This window comes from Drosophila novamexicana, unplaced genomic scaffold, assembly GCF_003285875.2.
Source record: "Drosophila novamexicana strain 15010-1031.04,08,12 unplaced genomic scaffold, DnovRS2.1 tig00000108-arrow-pilon, whole genome shotgun sequence".
Classification (NCBI taxonomy): domain Eukaryota; kingdom Metazoa; phylum Arthropoda; class Insecta; order Diptera; family Drosophilidae; genus Drosophila; species Drosophila novamexicana.
The window spans coordinates 3,779,838-3,794,508 of NW_020824772.1; the positions used below are offsets into that span (position 1 = coordinate 3,779,838).

The following is a 14,671-nucleotide window of genomic DNA, read 5'->3' on the forward strand; positions in this document are numbered from 1 at the left end:
AAATGTTCATTTTGTTTGATTTTGTATCAATTGCAGTTTAATTTGTTAAATTGTGTTTCCATTTTTTTTACATTTTTAAATGCCAACTTTTTTTTAGATTTTTGTGTTTGTGTGCAAAGGTATGCTTGGTACATATACCAATTGGAACAAATCCATATAGGCTGCTGTTAAAGTATTGTAAAGCTGTCAGTTCCTGTGTCGTAAAATCACATGTCGTCATATTCTCTGTTAGGCTCGTCGTCTGCTGCAGTCGTCGTTACTTTGTCTAAGCTTGAGATTCGCTAATCTCTGTGGTGGCTTGGGTCCTAGAGTCTGAGGGAAGATCGTCTTTGCCGCAAGCGAGGCAAGGCATCTTTTCCTTGAGCACCTGCTTGTACTTGGGGTGACTATACGAAAAAAACAAAAAATACAAAATTGGTATATACATTGGTATATATATATATATATTGGTGCCAGTTGAATACCTTACCTTAGGCCATAAACAATTGGATTGCAAACGGCATTTGCTTTGGCGAAAACCGAGCCACAAATTGTGGCAAGTGGCGATAGATGCATTGATTCAAAGATACCCGCATAGTTGATGATTGTATAGGGCGTCCATGCGAAGAACCAAAGCGAAATTGTGGTCAGTGCTACCTTGGCCAGTTTGATTTCGATAGCCTTGCTCTTCTCTGCCTCGGTGTTTCGCAAAGAGGCCACATTCATCTTCTTGGCCTGCTCACGCATTGCCTTCTCGTGGGCGGCCACTGCCTGGGAATCGGGATTAATGAGTATCATAATATGTTATCTGGCTATAGCTACTTACTTTTAATATATGATAGTATGAGAATATGATTGTCAGCAGCGGAGTGAGATAGACCCACATGGAGTAGACAATGATATAGGAGCGATTCCACCAATCTTTGGCAAAGTAGTCTGTACCGCAGGCCGTCATATTGCCCTCGGGCACATATCGATTCCAGCCGAACAGCGGAATAAGAGCCCAAGTACCACAAATTGTCCAAACAACCAGAAGACGAAGCACAGCCGACGTCACCGTCAGAGGTTTACGTGCCATGCCCTTGACAATGACGCAGTAACGATCGTAGGCAATCAGTGTCATGGACCAGATGGATACACAGCCAAAGAGCGAACCGAAGAGGCCGTAGAGCTCGCACAGAAACGGACCCATGATCCAGGTGCCATAGAAACCATTTAGGACGACGGGTGGAAACATGGTGAACATCATCATGAAGTCGGAGAAGGCCAAATTAACCACAAACATGTTGGATGGTGTTCGCAGCGATTTGGACGACGTAAACACGTACATCACAATAAAGTTGCCCGTCAGTGACATCACTCTTTGGTTTGGACGATTGAAATATTTCAATTGAGTTCAACTAATGCTAAAAAAATTTGTATATTACCCCAGCACGGCAATGACAAAACCTATAATGCCGAACCACATGGGCTCCATTGGCGGCCACTGGTACCAATACGGGTCCACCATATGCATGATTTCGGCGGGAACGCTCTCCGCCAGGCTTAGATTTCCGTCATTGCGCAGATGCGCATAAGTTGGATGGTTCAGACTTATCATGACTAAGCCGTATTGAGAATACACTCCGTCTATAACTAAGGAGTTAAGATATTTTCGGTGGTCGAGCTTCGTTTGTACTTAAGCTGGCTAGGATAGCTACTCCGCACAACTGTCCATAGCAGATAAAAATAATTTTAATATTTCTCTTGGCGCCGAACTGGACGCGACTGCCCTGGGTCGGATAGTTGGACTGCCTTTATATGCGAGGGCCCTTAGAAAACACTTGAGTCTAGCCAGTCTTAGACTAATTGCCACCTAATCCAATTATCCGGCATACACTTGGCCAATCCAAAGTAGCTAAATTTTAAATTTGTTTCCCAATTGCTGCAAATTTGCTGCGTCGGATTAGTGTTAACAGCAACAAACGCGTCATTCATCCAAGTCATGGTCAAGTTTAAGGCAACCACCCCCGCCAAGAAGCCAATTTGATTAGGACAAATGCTTTGTCGCTTCGCTGAAAGCAGCGTCGTGAAATTTACGTTTTATTCACATGGATATATATAGAATATTGGTTTTATATCCGATCCGAATTCAGGCATGCCAATTGTAACCCAGCTTGCGAGCTCCTCTCATTACCGTATTCAGCTGGAACTCCAGGGTGCCATATGATTCCATGGATAGACCTGAAGCGAACATATAAAAACTTAACTGAGGAGCAGGAAGAACTTTACATACTTCTATGATACTGTAACCTACCCTTGCATTGCGTGTTGTCCAGCAGTATTTTGGGATCTTTAAGCTCCGGCTGGCGCCGCAACAACCAACTGGTTATATCGGCTATCATATTCGGGCATTTGGGCATTAGGATAGGTGCTTCACTTAAGCTAGACGTCTGTTCGTCCTGGCGGCGGCTTCCGAAGACAGGCATATGCACGCGTGCATAGCCAACCAAACTCTCGCTACCGAGTCCATTCTGTCCATACACGCTGACTATAATTTGTGGCCCTGCAAAGAGTTTATTGTAAGAGCAACCGAATCAGGCCGAGTGCCCATGTACTTACAGCCGAAGGGACTGGTGCTCTTGTATGAGACTTCGATGGGCATATTGAAGACGATTTTGTCATTAAAGTGGCCACTCTTGATGGTTGCCATCTGTGTGATGCCGTGTTGCGGGCCAGATGCCAATTGCCAGTCTGGGCCTGCAACCAGCTCGTAGCGACAGAATATGTAATCCTTGTCAGGACCCAGTGGAAATGTGGCCGAAACTATTTGACCCGTGATGCATAGAGTAAAATAGCTGGCCGGGGTTTTGACACCTGGATCATTTACTTTTTGAACACTTGGCGTTCTCCTGTTTTTCCTTTGTTTTTGTTTGGGTGACTCTTTGTTGTCGTTCTCGTTGTCCTGGTAACCCGTTTCCTCGCCCTCGTACATTTTAGCGACTGTTCTGATGGTGCGTTCTGTTTAAACTGGCTTTTATTCACATGAAAGTTACGCTAGGTGGTTGTTCAACTGTCATTGAGCAGTGTTGGAAAAGGCGTCATACTGAACTTATATGTCTTGAAAAACTTTATGTTTTCGGCCACTTTTCATATATTTATAATATCCCAAGTGCTAAGCACGAAACGTTGCATACTTTTCTCGTCACAAATATCGTCTCGCATGATACGACCATTCGCGTATGCAAATCTTCTCTGATCGACTTTTATCTTATATTTTAAGCATATATTTAAAGTATTATTCAAAACGTGACATCACTGGCTTTTCTACTTTCTGTGTGTGCATGCATGCATGCATGTGCATGTCCGAATATGTATTTATGTATTATTTTCCTGATTAGGTATTTTTCTGATATGGTATATAAGGCCAAGTTTCCTCGATCTTCCAACTCCCCCCAATAGGCTGTCTTTTAAATAATAAAGTATTTTTATAACTTCTTATAACTATTATTATATCATATTAAATGGTATTTCTTCGCCTTGCCCATTTGCAGTTAATTAGCTTCATATTTTTGACATCGATTCCCAATTTTACGCTAATGGAAAATTTAAATCTTCCCGTAATATCATGAGGTCCACATGTTAGGTTATAGTTTACATCAACGTTCAACCTTTTTTAGTCCCTTAGCGTGCAATTTAAGGCTCTTTATACCCATGTTAAATGACTCCAGGGCATAAATATCGCAACAGCAGAAGAAAACGAGCAGTATTAACGAATTAATATCAATTTTTATTAAATTAACATTTTTCTTACAAAAATCTTTGCATATATATAAAATATTTAAAATGTTATACTTCTAAATCGATTGAATTTTATTGATTTAATAGGCACATAAGTAGTTAAATTTACTGCTATTTATTTCCACAAGATTTTAATTGACACCTAAATGTTTTTGGAAAAAATATTTCATTGCCATAACTCCACAACTAAACGTCCAATCGCAATGTGGGCTGAAACTTGTGATAATTTTAACTTTTATAACTGAAATGCCTTCAAAGTCGTCAATATTCCTTTGATTTTAATAATATAGCGATGTAATTGTAATTTCTGGCACTTGCTAAAGAGGCATCTTATTACAAAAATGTACAAAAAAACTCACAATTCCTGTGATCATAGTTGCTGTTGCCAACCAATGTTACAGAATAAAAAGACATATGTTATCTGTCTAATATATGTCTAAATATGTGCATGTAACTGATTCTCAACTTACAGCAATGCAGCATTATGTCTGTGTGTGCGCTTCAATTGAAAAATTGTGTTTGTTTTGTTCAATGAATCGACATGCATATAAATGTAAGCTCCAAGCCCCGATATAAGAGGTGCAATGTTATATTTCTTATTAGTTTCTTGGTTCATTGATTCCGAAAACGAAATTGAATGCACATATATGTATGTATATAAACATATATATATATATATTTTTTAACAAATTTATGAATATGCATTTAATGCCAAGACATATTAGAAATAAAAGAGCCAGCCGAAAATGTTGTTGTTGTTGCATATGTGTCGATTCTGCGCTTTGTCAGCAGCAAGAGTTCGCGAATGCGATTTTGGCTGTGAACGGAGCAGCTCTCCAATTGCAGACGGCCAAGCAGAAACTGATGTGAGCGGCTTATGTCTGATTGCTTAAGTTTAAGCTCTTGTTTATGGTATGTGAAATGGGCTTATTCCATAGAATTGCATATGGTACTCGATAAGCCGACAACTTTAACACACACCAACACACATACACACACCTTGCCACTTGCCACTTGCCACTTGCCACTTAGCTGTGGCTTCAATTGATCATCATTGACGATAGGCACAGCTGTTGGCTGCAGCTGCCATACTCTGCCTCTTCGGCGTGAATTCCGCCTAAAGAAACCAAAAACAGCTGAGGTTTACACCTTCAGCTGCCTTGAACTATCGACTTTAAGCATTTGACGCGCATTTTAATTATATTGTGAGCTCTTCGCCAGTTTCTTGCATAATGCAAGCGGGGTTAGCCAGTCGCAAGGGGCACAGTCTCTAGCTACGGTAGCGCCAGCAAATTGTCATAATGATTTATAAACATGCAGTCGCAAGCACAACAAAAACAGGAAAATGTTCTCTAGCAATTGATAGACTTGGAGATATCCATACATTTGTTAAAAACTAGCCTAGGTCGAGCATCAAAGCTAGACTGATATTTGTAATACAACTAAAATTTATTTTAGTCCGTGATGTTTCTCTGATTTTAATTTTGACTTGTCTCATTACAGTTTGCGCCCCTTTTTAAATTGTTATTTAAATTTTCAAAAATTCAACATATACATTTGTATATGATCAATAACTCCCTAGCTAAGCGTCTAATCGCAATTCGCGCTATAATTTGTATAGCTTAACTAGCTAAATATAAATATTAACTGCCAGGTCCGGCTTAGAGGTGATTGTAGAGTCTTTGACAAAAGAGGCGGTTATTTTCCAGAAAAGGCACAACTGCATAGTTAGCTGTTTAATTTCCAACAGAGCTATTTAACTTATTATAAGAATGTACAAAGGCAACAACCGATGACATAGTTGATTATGCATAAAAAGACTTGTCAGTGATCGATTGTGAATGTATTACAAATGAAAGGTAGACTGAGTTACAACTGTAGAACAATGGTCCAATACTACTATACTGTTTACTGCTACTTACAACTTTACCTTAATACTTACACTGTTCAGATGTGCTGATGTTAAGTATTAATAGGTTTGAATATGTTGAGTATATGATCTAGTTTAGTGTGACATTTAATTGAACTAAAACACATTTAATTCGAAAATCTTCCTTCGACTCTATTTCGATGGAGCGTTTTGATTATAGTTTCTGCCCCTTTTTATACTATAAAGCTAGCTTTTTGATATATATATGAAAATATTTTGCTTACCGTCCGACCAGCATCGAGATCACTTCAAGGATCTTTGAGAGGTGCCTCACACCTCCTCACACCTCAAGCCTCTTGGATGGAATAAGTTCATTAATATTGCCTCTCTTTATATTGGCATCTAAATATAACTTCTAAACTAAGTCTCCAAATCCAATTTGAACTAAAACTTGCAATCATTTTATTTTATAAATGCGTATTCTCGTCCAGCATAGAATAGTTTCTTTCTGCAGTAGCCGGACAGTTCAAAGCATTGACAAACCTTGTCGATCTGCAGGAAAGAGTATTTAGCAATCACTCACATTTAACACACATATTATTTTATATTGCAATTTTATATGAACAATATGAAAATCCATGGGGTACTGAGGGTACATTACTTTAATGTGAATTTTGTGCTAGGCAGACATTGGTCGTAATTAACTCATCAATGGATTCTGATAAGACAGCATCTAGTGGATCGTTTCGTATAATGGTGTATATCAAAGTCGATTCCTCAAGTGTTTTATTTGAAGTCTTTGCCATCTTGATATTTATAAGAATATATTTGCAAGTCGGTGCCTCTAATTTGCATGCCCTATGGTCTAGCTCTCCACACACGCACACAGACATACACAGTTTCCTTCTCTCTTTCTTTATACATACAAACATATATTGTATATATACATTAGTTTATATTTGCGCATTGCGTGGGCGTTTGTCTCAGGGTCAACGCACATCGCCATCTGGGAATGATTCTAAAATATCTGTCTGCTGTCTTACGCGTGCAATGAATCTATAAATGTACATATGTGGACTTAGTTGAATGGATGATGTATGCTCTACACTTAAGCGAAATGTATCTTTAAGATACATACGCCAGTGACCAGTGGCCACGCAACTTGCGCACTGACATACTCTTACGCATGTCTTTGACCGATTCCCAATTCGATTCCTGCCGCTGATTGACAGCGCACGTAATTGAGTTTGATTTTTGCGCACTTTGAAAATATATACATCTTCGACACGATGACGACAATGGTAACGGCAAGAGGGGGTGAATGTCAAAAAGGTTTGTGTTTAGTTACCCCAAATATTTGATTTGATTGAGCAGCTGCCAAACGAACTTCAAAACTTGAGCTCATAATAATAATAGTTTGCTTGGCCTCTATAGCTCCCATCTCTCAGCTGGTCTCTGTCCGCTCGCCGCATGGTCATTTAAGTTTTCGTAAGCTTTCCATCATTCAATCAGGATCAATATTTATTAATCAAGTATGCTAGCAAAAAAAAAAAAAAAAAAAACAAATGAAGAAATACAGAAAACGAGCAAAGGCCACATCAAATTATTAAAACATAGGAGCGCACAGAGCACACACTCGCACTCACAGGCACAACCACAAAATGACTAAGAGGCCAGCGCGTGCTGGCTGTACGGTCGGATAAACAGACGCACTGTCTGTCAGTATGGATGAAGATCCACACACGTAATACTATACGCATCTAATTTTGGACTTAAGTTGCGCCCGATTGAGAGAGTTGAATTTGGGCGATCCCGCCGCTGACCCGTGCGGAAAAATTGCATCCGTAAGATACAATCAATGCGATTGCTGTATATCTGTTGATTATAGATTGACCAGCATCAGCTATTTTGGCATTTAATGCTAAACAAAAGTTGATGGGTGCGCGTGCTGTCGGCATTCTAAATGATCTAAATGCGTTAATTACTAAGATGATAGATAGATAGGCTAGCGGCCAGTGCCTGCTGGCTGCTGGTTGCTGGCTACTGTGGTCAGCATCAGTTGATTCCGCCTTAGAGACTCTGATGTCTTCGTTGTCTCAAGTGCGTTTGATCATTAACATCTGCGCCCTGTTCTGCCCGCTTTTAGACTGTGCATGCCGATCTTATGCAAGCTACCATGACTTCTTCATTCAGTTTGACAAGGCAATGTTCGAAGACATGTGCTTGGCTATAATTTTATCAGCTTAAAGACTTTTGTAATTACCTTTTGCAGGCTTGTTGTATTTTTATTGTAAGTGTATTTCAGCTTCGGTGACTTGTTGAGAACTTCCTGAAAAACAAGTGAATAATTATTCTGCTCTTGTTATGAATACGCGATAGGTACATACCCTGTATGTCAGCTAAAAGTGATCTTTCTTGGATAACATCTATATATAGCATGCGATCGCTTTCTCCTCTGATGTTGCGTAGATGGTCCAGATTACTTCTTATCCAATGACAATCTTAACCAGAGCTATTAAGAATGTTTGGTTGATATGAATAACACATCATATCGCACCCTCAGTGCGATCAATACAGGGTATTTGAAGATTACATTTTTTAATGATGTTTTGTAACATTTGCTGTTTGGCTTCTGGTTTATGTTGTTTTCGTTTTCCTGCCTGTAATTCAAATTTGCCTGTTGTTAATTACACAACATGTGTTGCACGTTGATGAGTCCCTATGCAACGCCTTGTTGCAGCAAAATATATATAATTTTATAATTCATCTAATTCATTAGCATATGAGCTTTGCCGAATTGAAAAACCAAAAAGAAAAAAGAATAATAATAATTTAGAGCATTTTTATGACTGCAGAGCAAGAGTTTTGCGAAATGGATTTTTAATTTTCAACTATATTTTAATATGGCTAACGAGCGCTCGTCTTTTAATTGATTAATGCTTCGGCTGCTGCGTTTGATTAAAGAGAATATTTGTACATGCAAAAAGGTCAATTGCTACATATGGTAATTTCGCATAGAAACAATGTACAAAGAACTGTTTTTAGTATAAATATGATATTGATAGAGTCAAGCTATTTTGGGCCTCTGATGAGGTCAGACTGATACGAATGTTATAAAACTAGCTGAAAGCTGACTAAAATCAAAGAGGTGACCAATTAATTTAACATTTATCTGGTCAATCATAGCTCATTATTATTCTACAAGTTACAAATATTACATATTATTAGCTTGTATTTTGCTTCAGACCTTAGGCTTTCACTTTTCCACCCTTTTTCCGACCATGACTGATGTAAATTTTAATTAATTAAACAAAAATTATTTTTCGTTTATACAACTTGTATTTTACGCGACGATGTTGTGATGTTGAAGTTTCCCAATGATCTTAAAGTGTAATGGTATGGTAAATTCAAAAACTTCGTACAAATAATTTCCGAAAATTTTCCGAAGCTGCGAAAGTGTGTTTTTATGTAAGCAAAATTTGAACCAAATCGGCCCACTATATCAAATGTCTGTAATAGGAAAGATCAGTCGAAAATCAAGCTGTTTTTTTTGTCTGCAAACTTTTTGTTTGTCAAGATATTTTAACCAAACTTCGCATTTATTGGTTTCACTATGCTTCTCATGTATGAGTCAAATCTTATCAACATCGGACTACTTACGAGATTCACTTATCTCCTCACAACAAAGTGTTTGATCTGCGGCGTGTAGAATACATATAGTGTTAATTTTAATTTTACGGATAATCAGGTAAAAAGATTAATTTCACTTTAATGCCGGCTCTTAATAAGATTATCCAATATCATCTAAAGGGCATTCGTACATGTGCTTTACCCAGAGACACAGGTAAAAAGTCAGCAAATGAGAAGTAAAATCATCTGAGAATTCGGCGGTTACAGATACTGCTCAAAAACAAATAAAAAAAACTTATCATCACAACAGAGAGCCAATGCGTAAGCGTGTTTTTAAAAACTTCTGCCGAAGCGGCGATCGTGCTAAGAGAGTCTTCCGTACGCTCTTTAAAGCTCGCCGCTTCGTGTTTCGTAGACATGTGCCTCTCCATGTGTATTTGTTTGGCTGTATATGTATATAAGATCGTTCCACATGTTTTCGATGGCACATGTGTAAAAGCACACCTCGGTTCAGTTCGGTTTGGATCGGCTCCAAGCCGGGCAGCTAAGGGAGATGCGGTGGCATTCTGGCGTGCACACTGTGGCACCCGGGACACACAGGACGTAGTGAAGCATTTGCATGCTGGCACATAAAACCATGATCCATTAAGCTCTGCCGATTAAAAGCCAAAAAAGAAGCCCGTACATTGATATGCTAAATGAGAGCGGCGGCTATACAGTGTATAAGTGTAAGTCTGTGTGTGCTTGTGCGCGTGCGTGCCTGTATGTGTGTGTGTGTGTGTGTGTGAAGAATTGCGGCTGCTGATAGTCGACCAAGAGCATAAGCAGAAGTAGTCGTTAGAGCGAACTCGAGCGAGCGACAACGCGCGAAACGTTTTTGAATTTTTGTTTTATGTTTTCGACTTTTTTTGTTTTTTGACATTTTTGTCGTCTTTTATTTTGCGGGCGCAGCAATTTGGCAGGCAGTGTGGCAGTCGATCATTTCCCATTCCTGTCCACAAGTACCTTAAATCATATAATTATAATGTTAGGCTACGCGTCGTGACAGCTTATGCTACTACTAACGGTAATGATAAAAGCCCTGCCCATGCGCTTGAATACGGATGTGACTATGGATATAAACATGGATTTGCATGCGCATGCGTACATGTGCGTCTGCATGTGACTGTGACTGTGTGCTGGTGTTCGTATGCTTGTGTGGTCAGCTTTGAGTCGGATTCGGCAACCTTCTCTAGATGTTGCCAACGATGCCACGATGAGAAAAAGTTAAAAAGCAAAGCAAAAAAAAAAAAACAAATAATCAAGTAAAAAGTCAAAAAATGCTAAAGTTGTTAAAAGTAAAGTTGAATGTGCAGCATGAAAAGCAACTAAATAAATACTTGAAGTGCATAAAAATCTATAAACATATACAGATACAGATATACTACACATGTACTGAGCTTGTATGGCCAGATGTATCTATGTGCGCATACCTGTGTATCTGTGACTCGTAAAAGAAAGAAATGCGAAATAACATTGGACACTTCTTTGGCTCTGCTTAAGTTATAGCGCGCGAACCTTATACGTACAATGTCTGCATGTATTTATGTACATATGTATCTCATACCTGTATGCATATGTACGTCTCCCTATCAGTATTTATCTTATTGTTGCTTCTTTAGTGGCTAACTGTTGCTAACTTCTCGAAATTGTTTTATTTTACGCACTAGTACTACTACTGGCTATACGATTAGAATCAGCTGCCAGCCGACAGCCGACGGCAGTTATCTTCAAGACACAATTTTGTATATCAATGTTGGTTTATGCCTCAGCCCCAGCCTCAGCCGCGGGTGCGTGAGTGTGCGCGTGCTGTGACGGCAGCAACAGCAGCAGCGGGCACGGCAACCGGCGCATTTCAATTAACAAAATAAGCAAAGCTCGCAAAATCAACATAATAGATACATAATTGGCTAACAAGCCCGAGCCCGATTCCGACCCCAAAGCTACCAAGTGCCGTAGTGCTGGCCAAAAAATTCGACCACTTTTCGCGCACATTTTTGCACGTGCTCTGTTTGGCGGGTGATTGACAGCACAGCTCCAAAAGCTCCAACAGCTCCAAGCCCAGCAACAGGCAGCCATGTCTAATGCGGAGACACGGACGGAGCAGTCAATGGCCGCAGCAGAGGTCCAACAACTGCTACATGATATCGACGTGGAGAGCACCTCTATGCCAAAGACGGACGAGGCTCGCTGGCTATACGATGATCACAGATGGTTTCCAAATCGCACAAAGCCCGCTTCAAAGGCCTGCGAATTACCATTCAGGGAGCCGGAGTGCCAGGACCAACTGGAGGGCCTGAATGAATTTTTAAGAGACCCAGCCGCCGACCTCGACGACAATGTCCTGCGATACTCCTTCAAAGGCAAGCCGCCGGAGGTCTACTCATCCAAAAAGGAATTCATCTATACGCCCGCGCTGGTCGACAAACAGGTAAATACTTCAACAGAGATTGCCATTGGCGTGCCTAGCCCTTCGTTTTTGGATTTTTCGGTCTTTTCTTTTGGGGCTCGCTCATTTTAATTTATTGCTTCGATTTCGCATCGATTTGTCGAGTTCTTTAATTTCTTTTATAAATTCGGTTGATTTGTCGCTATTTTTTGTCTGCTTCGCTCTTTTTGTTTTCTGTACATATATATATATATATATATATATATATATATATATATATATTCTGTTTGTATTTACTTTTTGTAAATAAAGCTCAAAGAGACACAAAGAAAGCGTCGTCGCTTTGACCATCGCATTTGAATACACACGCTTCGCTGCACAGACAGTAAAAATAAAAAAAAAAAACAAATAATAAAAAAAAAAAATAAAAAAAATGAGAGGAAAATAAAATAAAATATAATAAAAATTCAATTTCGCGCAACTAGCAAATGGACAAATTGTTTAAAATGCATGAGTATTGGATAAAAAGAGAAACAGATTTGTCAGCAGTTCCCTTGGGAACCCACCAAATCCCCATAGCTAGCAGGAAAAACCAAACTTGAGTTTTTTGTTTAAGTAAATCTTGACTTTTTTCTCTCTCCCCGATTGTCTGTTACGTCAGAAGATAGGCCTATTTATTTGAACATATATAGATATATTACTTTATACATATGCATTAAGATAAATACTACATAATGACCGATAAGATTTTGCGCTATTGCTTCAGACATGTGCTTCCGTTAGCCAACACGTGTTATCTTATTTAATGCAAATTCGCAGAATCAGCAGATGATTAATGTTTTTTGTTTTAATTATTTGATAACAACTCTTAATATTATATTTAGGTAACATTTCAATTTAGATATGTTCGAACATTTCCTTCAAGGATTAGACATTACTAAAAGGTATTTTTAAATGAGTGAATAAAAGGCTTATGCAATCGATTTCCGCCAATTTCCACAGTTACGGGCGGAATTTCTCATCCTGCATTTGGTCAGATGTTTCAGTCACATAGCTCACATAACTATGAAATGTGTTATTTGATTTCAAGCGACGTGGATTCCCACAAATTGACTCTTCGTGAAAATCTTTGAAGTATACGACTATCACGAAAGATCATTTGATATTATGGAATCGACACGGCATGTATGAGTACTCGTTGTTCCAATCTGCAGCAGCTGCATCTAATGGTTCTGTAAGCTGGAGGTCTGCAAATGTTTTAATGCAAATGCAGCACATATTTGTATGTCATGGTTACGGGAATTCGCCAAGTTGTCACATGAATGTGCACAACAACACGAGCTGTGTGTTAATTGCGGATAATTAAGTTTTGGGAACAATCAACGAGGTGTGAGAATTAGCTAAATCAATCTGTTTGGGTGACGGAACGTGACACTTTTGCCTGTGTTAAAAAAAAAAACATCAGTCGACTGCCAGGCACTAGCCATTAACTATTCCACACTATCCATTAGCATTTTATCAGCGTTCTAAAGAGCTTAGGCTTTACATGGAGCCGAGGACGATATATGATGTATGTAATGGCGGTATGAGAGGCGGTGTTGCCAATGCAAGCGGCTGTGTAAATTGAAAAACAACACGAACTCATATATGTAAATGTAATTCATAAATAATGTTGGTTGCGTATTAGGAAGTCGTTACGGCTGTCTGATCCGACACATGTTCCATGCTATATATAGACTGTTAGCTGGTATTTTCCGGCATTGCCCGGTCCAGGAGTTTTCCTTCAAATTTGAGTCAATTTTCTAATCAAGCCATGACCCGTATTTTTCAGAAATATATTTGAAAATGAATTTGTAACTGTTTGGGTGGTAAGCACAAAAGTTGTATAAAACCATTTTAAGCGAGTGGAATTTCCCAGAATCCCGCCTTATCGTGCACCTCCATCACATAAGTTACCTACAGTAAAACTAACAGCTTCCTAGCTCTTACGGCTTGGCCTGCGCGTTCATCACCAATCAGTCAACCAGTCCGTCAATCAGTTATAGAAAAACATGTATATATACTATTTACAGCTAAAATACTGATAAGATTCTTTCTGGACATGTGTGTAACCCCTGTGGAACGATATTGAGACTCATTCGAATAGTTTGAATAGAATTGAATGCTCTTATAGTGCAAAACAAAAAAAAGCGTATTTTTTTAAATTCTAGTTTTTTGCTTAGTACTATTTGGTTGTATAATTTTTTAAAAATAAATTTCTGTCATTTATTATGTGGCGCCATGAGTTTGAAACAGTTGCTGTAAAGATTCTGTATGCCCTGTCTAATTTGTATTTCAATAATGAAATTCGCATACTGTTTAGAATTTGAATATATATAATATATATGTATGATTTCGGTCGTACGACGCTTTGCGCGTGTTTCTCAGTATTTTGCTTATTTTTTTGTATTATTTATTTTGTCTACTTTAAATAAATACGAGTATAAAGAAAATTTTCAGCGTTCGTTGACATCGAAAATAAATGAGGCGAAAAAAATAAAACAAATTGTAGAAATTGAACATTTGTCTGCCAAGCCAAATGCAAAAAAGAAAAACATTTTAAATCAGCTCAAGCACGAAACGCTGATACCCTACACGAAGTGGGCGGAGTGGCCAAGCCAAATATATATATACATATTTATACATATATATTAAATTCTATGTATTAATGCAAGACGCAACTGATTACGCCCAAGGAAGCGATCTCTTAAGCATTACGAATTACGAAAACTCTGCTCAGAAATTTTGTTTATTAGTTACCTGACCTGTTGTGCTATATTTACCCGATTTATGCAAATTATTTGGTGAGGGTGTGACCAGAGCCCTTTTTAAACAACAAACAATTTGTCAGCATTATAATGCTCCATAAAGAACGAGTAAATGATTTCAACTGAGAAAAAAATGCTTAAAAATACTCGTAAATTGAAGTGTTTTGTAGCGGCGTG

At 38.7% G+C, this 14,671-nt stretch overlaps 3 protein-coding genes and 1 long non-coding RNA gene across 9 annotated transcripts in view; 1 reads left to right on the forward strand and 3 right to left on the reverse strand.

Annotated features, from left to right (window-relative positions):
* Positions 1-50: 50 nt before the first annotated feature.
* LOC115771878 (opsin Rh6) lies at positions 51-1,732 on the reverse strand. Its single transcript, XM_030717763.1, has 4 exons — positions 1,407-1,732; positions 806-1,340; positions 470-750; positions 51-386 (listed from the first exon to the last, which is right to left on the reverse strand). The coding sequence occupies exons 1-4, from the start codon at positions 1,577-1,579 to the stop codon at positions 266-268; spliced, it is 1,110 nt and encodes a 369-aa protein (XP_030573623.1). The 5' UTR covers positions 1,580-1,732; the 3' UTR covers positions 51-265.
* Positions 1,733-2,033: 301 nt separating this feature from the next.
* On the reverse strand, positions 2,034-3,067 carry LOC115771881 (B9 domain-containing protein 1). Its single transcript, XM_030717769.1, has 3 exons — positions 2,581-3,067; positions 2,276-2,524; positions 2,034-2,202 (listed from the first exon to the last, which is right to left on the reverse strand). Exons 1-3 carry the CDS (start codon positions 2,951-2,953, stop codon positions 2,111-2,113), a joined length of 714 nt encoding a protein of 237 aa, XP_030573629.1. The 5' UTR covers positions 2,954-3,067; the 3' UTR covers positions 2,034-2,110.
* Positions 3,068-4,441: 1,374 nt separating this feature from the next.
* Positions 4,442-14,671, reverse strand: part of LOC115771886 — a 40,794-nt gene continuing 30,564 nt past the window's right edge. For 2 of the 5 annotated variants that reach the window (XR_004018988.1, XR_004018989.1), the window contains exons 2-4: positions 8,017-8,289; positions 7,893-7,958; positions 4,442-7,166 (exon numbers count right to left, since the gene is read on the reverse strand). This is a non-coding gene — a long non-coding RNA (uncharacterized LOC115771886). Of the gene's footprint in view, positions 7,167-7,892; positions 7,959-8,016; positions 8,290-9,289; positions 9,362-14,671 lie in introns of those variants that run through there. The other 3 variants (XR_004018990.1, XR_004018991.1, XR_004018987.1) reach the window with 3 other exon arrangements.
* Positions 9,922-14,671, forward strand: part of LOC115771873 (A disintegrin and metalloproteinase with thrombospondin motifs 9) — a 38,860-nt gene continuing 34,110 nt past the window's right edge. The window contains exons 1-2 of one of the 2 annotated variants that reach the window (XM_030717757.1): positions 9,922-9,987; positions 10,969-11,729. In XM_030717757.1, the coding sequence (XP_030573617.1) occupies positions 11,376-11,729 (354 nt within the window). In that variant the 5' untranslated portion in view covers positions 9,922-9,987; positions 10,969-11,375. Of the gene's footprint in view, positions 9,988-10,259; positions 10,326-10,968; positions 11,730-14,671 lie in introns of those variants that run through there. The other variant, XM_030717756.1, reaches the window with a different exon arrangement.